This window comes from Pristiophorus japonicus, chromosome 30 (assembly GCF_044704955.1).
Source record: "Pristiophorus japonicus isolate sPriJap1 chromosome 30, sPriJap1.hap1, whole genome shotgun sequence".
Taxonomy (NCBI): domain Eukaryota; kingdom Metazoa; phylum Chordata; class Chondrichthyes; family Pristiophoridae; genus Pristiophorus; species Pristiophorus japonicus.
Window position 1 is genome coordinate 2,006,951 of NC_092006.1, and position 1,832 is coordinate 2,008,782.

At 70.7% G+C, this 1,832-nt stretch overlaps 1 protein-coding gene across 1 annotated transcript; it reads left to right on the forward strand.

Moving 5' to 3' along the window:
• On the forward strand, window positions 1–768 carry LOC139240080 (uncharacterized; the record flags this gene model as incomplete). The annotated part of the gene is made up of 2 exons (XM_070868454.1): window positions 1–54; window positions 691–768. Coding segments are annotated over 2 exons (132 nt in total), but the record flags the coding sequence as incomplete, so codon positions are not given.
• Between the last annotated feature and the right edge of the window lie 1,064 nt (window positions 769–1,832).

The window sequence follows — 1,832 nt, forward strand, 5'->3', positions numbered from 1 at the left end:
CCCCCGACCCATCGCCACACCCCCTCCCCCCCGACCCATCGCCACACCCCCTCCCCCCCCGACCCATCGCCACACCCCCTCTCCCCCCGACCCAACGCCACACCCCCTCTCCCCCCCCAGATCCATCGCCACATCCCCTCCCCCCCCCGATCCATCGCCACATCCCCTCCCCCCCCGATCCATCGCCACACCCCCTCCCCCCCCGATCCATCGCCACATCTCCTCCCCCCCCGATCCATCGCCACATCCCCTCCCCATCGCCACACCCCCTCCCCCCCCGACCCATCGCCACATCCCCTCCCCCCTCCCCATCGCCACACCCCCTCCCCCCGATCCATCGCCACATCCCCTCCCCCCCCGATCCATCGCCACACCCCCTCCCCCCGATCCATCGCCACATCCCCTCCCCCCCCGATCCATCGCCACACCCCCTCCCCCCCCGACCCATCGCCACACCCCCTCCCCCCCCCGATCCATCGCCACATCCCCTCTCCCCCCCGACCCATCGCCACACCCCCTCTCCCCCCCGACCCATCGCCACACCCCCCCCCCCCCCGATCCATCGCCACATCCCCTCCCCCCCGATCCATCGCCACAGCCCCCCCCCCCCCCCGATCCATCGCCACACCCCCCCCCCCCCCGATCCATCGCCACACCCCCTCTCCCCCCCGATCCATCGCCACACCCCCTCCCCCCCCGACCCATCGCCACATCCCCTCCCCCCCGATCCATCGCCACAGCCCCTCCCCCCCCCCGATCCATCGCCACATCCCCTCCCCCCGATCCATCGCCACATCCCCTCCCCCCCCCGATCCATCGCCACAGCCCCTCCCCCCCCCGATCCATCGCCACATCCCCTCCCCGCCCGATCCATCGCCACATCCCCTCCCCCCCCCGATCCATCGCCACAGCCCCTCCCCCCCCCGATCCATCGCCACATCCCCTCCCCCCCCGACCCATCGCCACATCCCCTCCCCCCCGATCCATCGCCACAGCCCCTCCCCCCCCGACCCATCGCCACATCCCCTCCCCCCCGACCCATCGCCACACCCCCTCCCCCCGACCTATTGCCACACCCCCTCCCCCCCCCGACCCATCGCCACACCCCCTCTCCCCCCCGACCCATCGCCACACCCCCTCCCCCCCCGACCCATCGCCACACCCCCGACCCATCGCCACAACCCCCCCCGACCCATCACCACACCCCCTCCCCCCACGACCCATTGCCACACCCCCCCCCGACCTATTGCCACACCCCCTCCCCCCCCGACCCATCGCCACACCCCCGACCCATCGCCACAACCCCCCCCGACCCATCACCACACCCCCTCCCCCCACGACCCATTGCCACACCCCCCCCCGACCTATTGCCACACCCCCCCCCCGACCTATTGCCACACCCCCTCCCCCCACGACCCATTGCCACACCCCCTCCCGACACCCGTGGCATTGTCCGCCTCCAGAGGTTGTACGGCAGCAACACTCACAAAGCCTCTTTCAATTTGTATCTCTGCACCACAGATTGCTGGGACACGGGCTCCATCCCCCAACACCCCCCAATACCAGCCCCCCACTCCCCATCCCATCCCCCACCCCCACCGAGAGATACAGGGAGGGGCACACACACACACAAACACCGAATAGGAGGCGAAGAGACGGACAGAGTGAAAAGAGAGAGACCCAGAGAATGAGAGGCAGACACAGATAGAGAGAGAGAGCGAGGCAGACACAGACACAGACAGGTGGAGGGAGGCAGGGACGGAGTGAAAGGGGATACGGTGATGGGATCCGCAGACTCTGCCCAGATCGCAGGCTAGGCTCAGGCCCCCTGG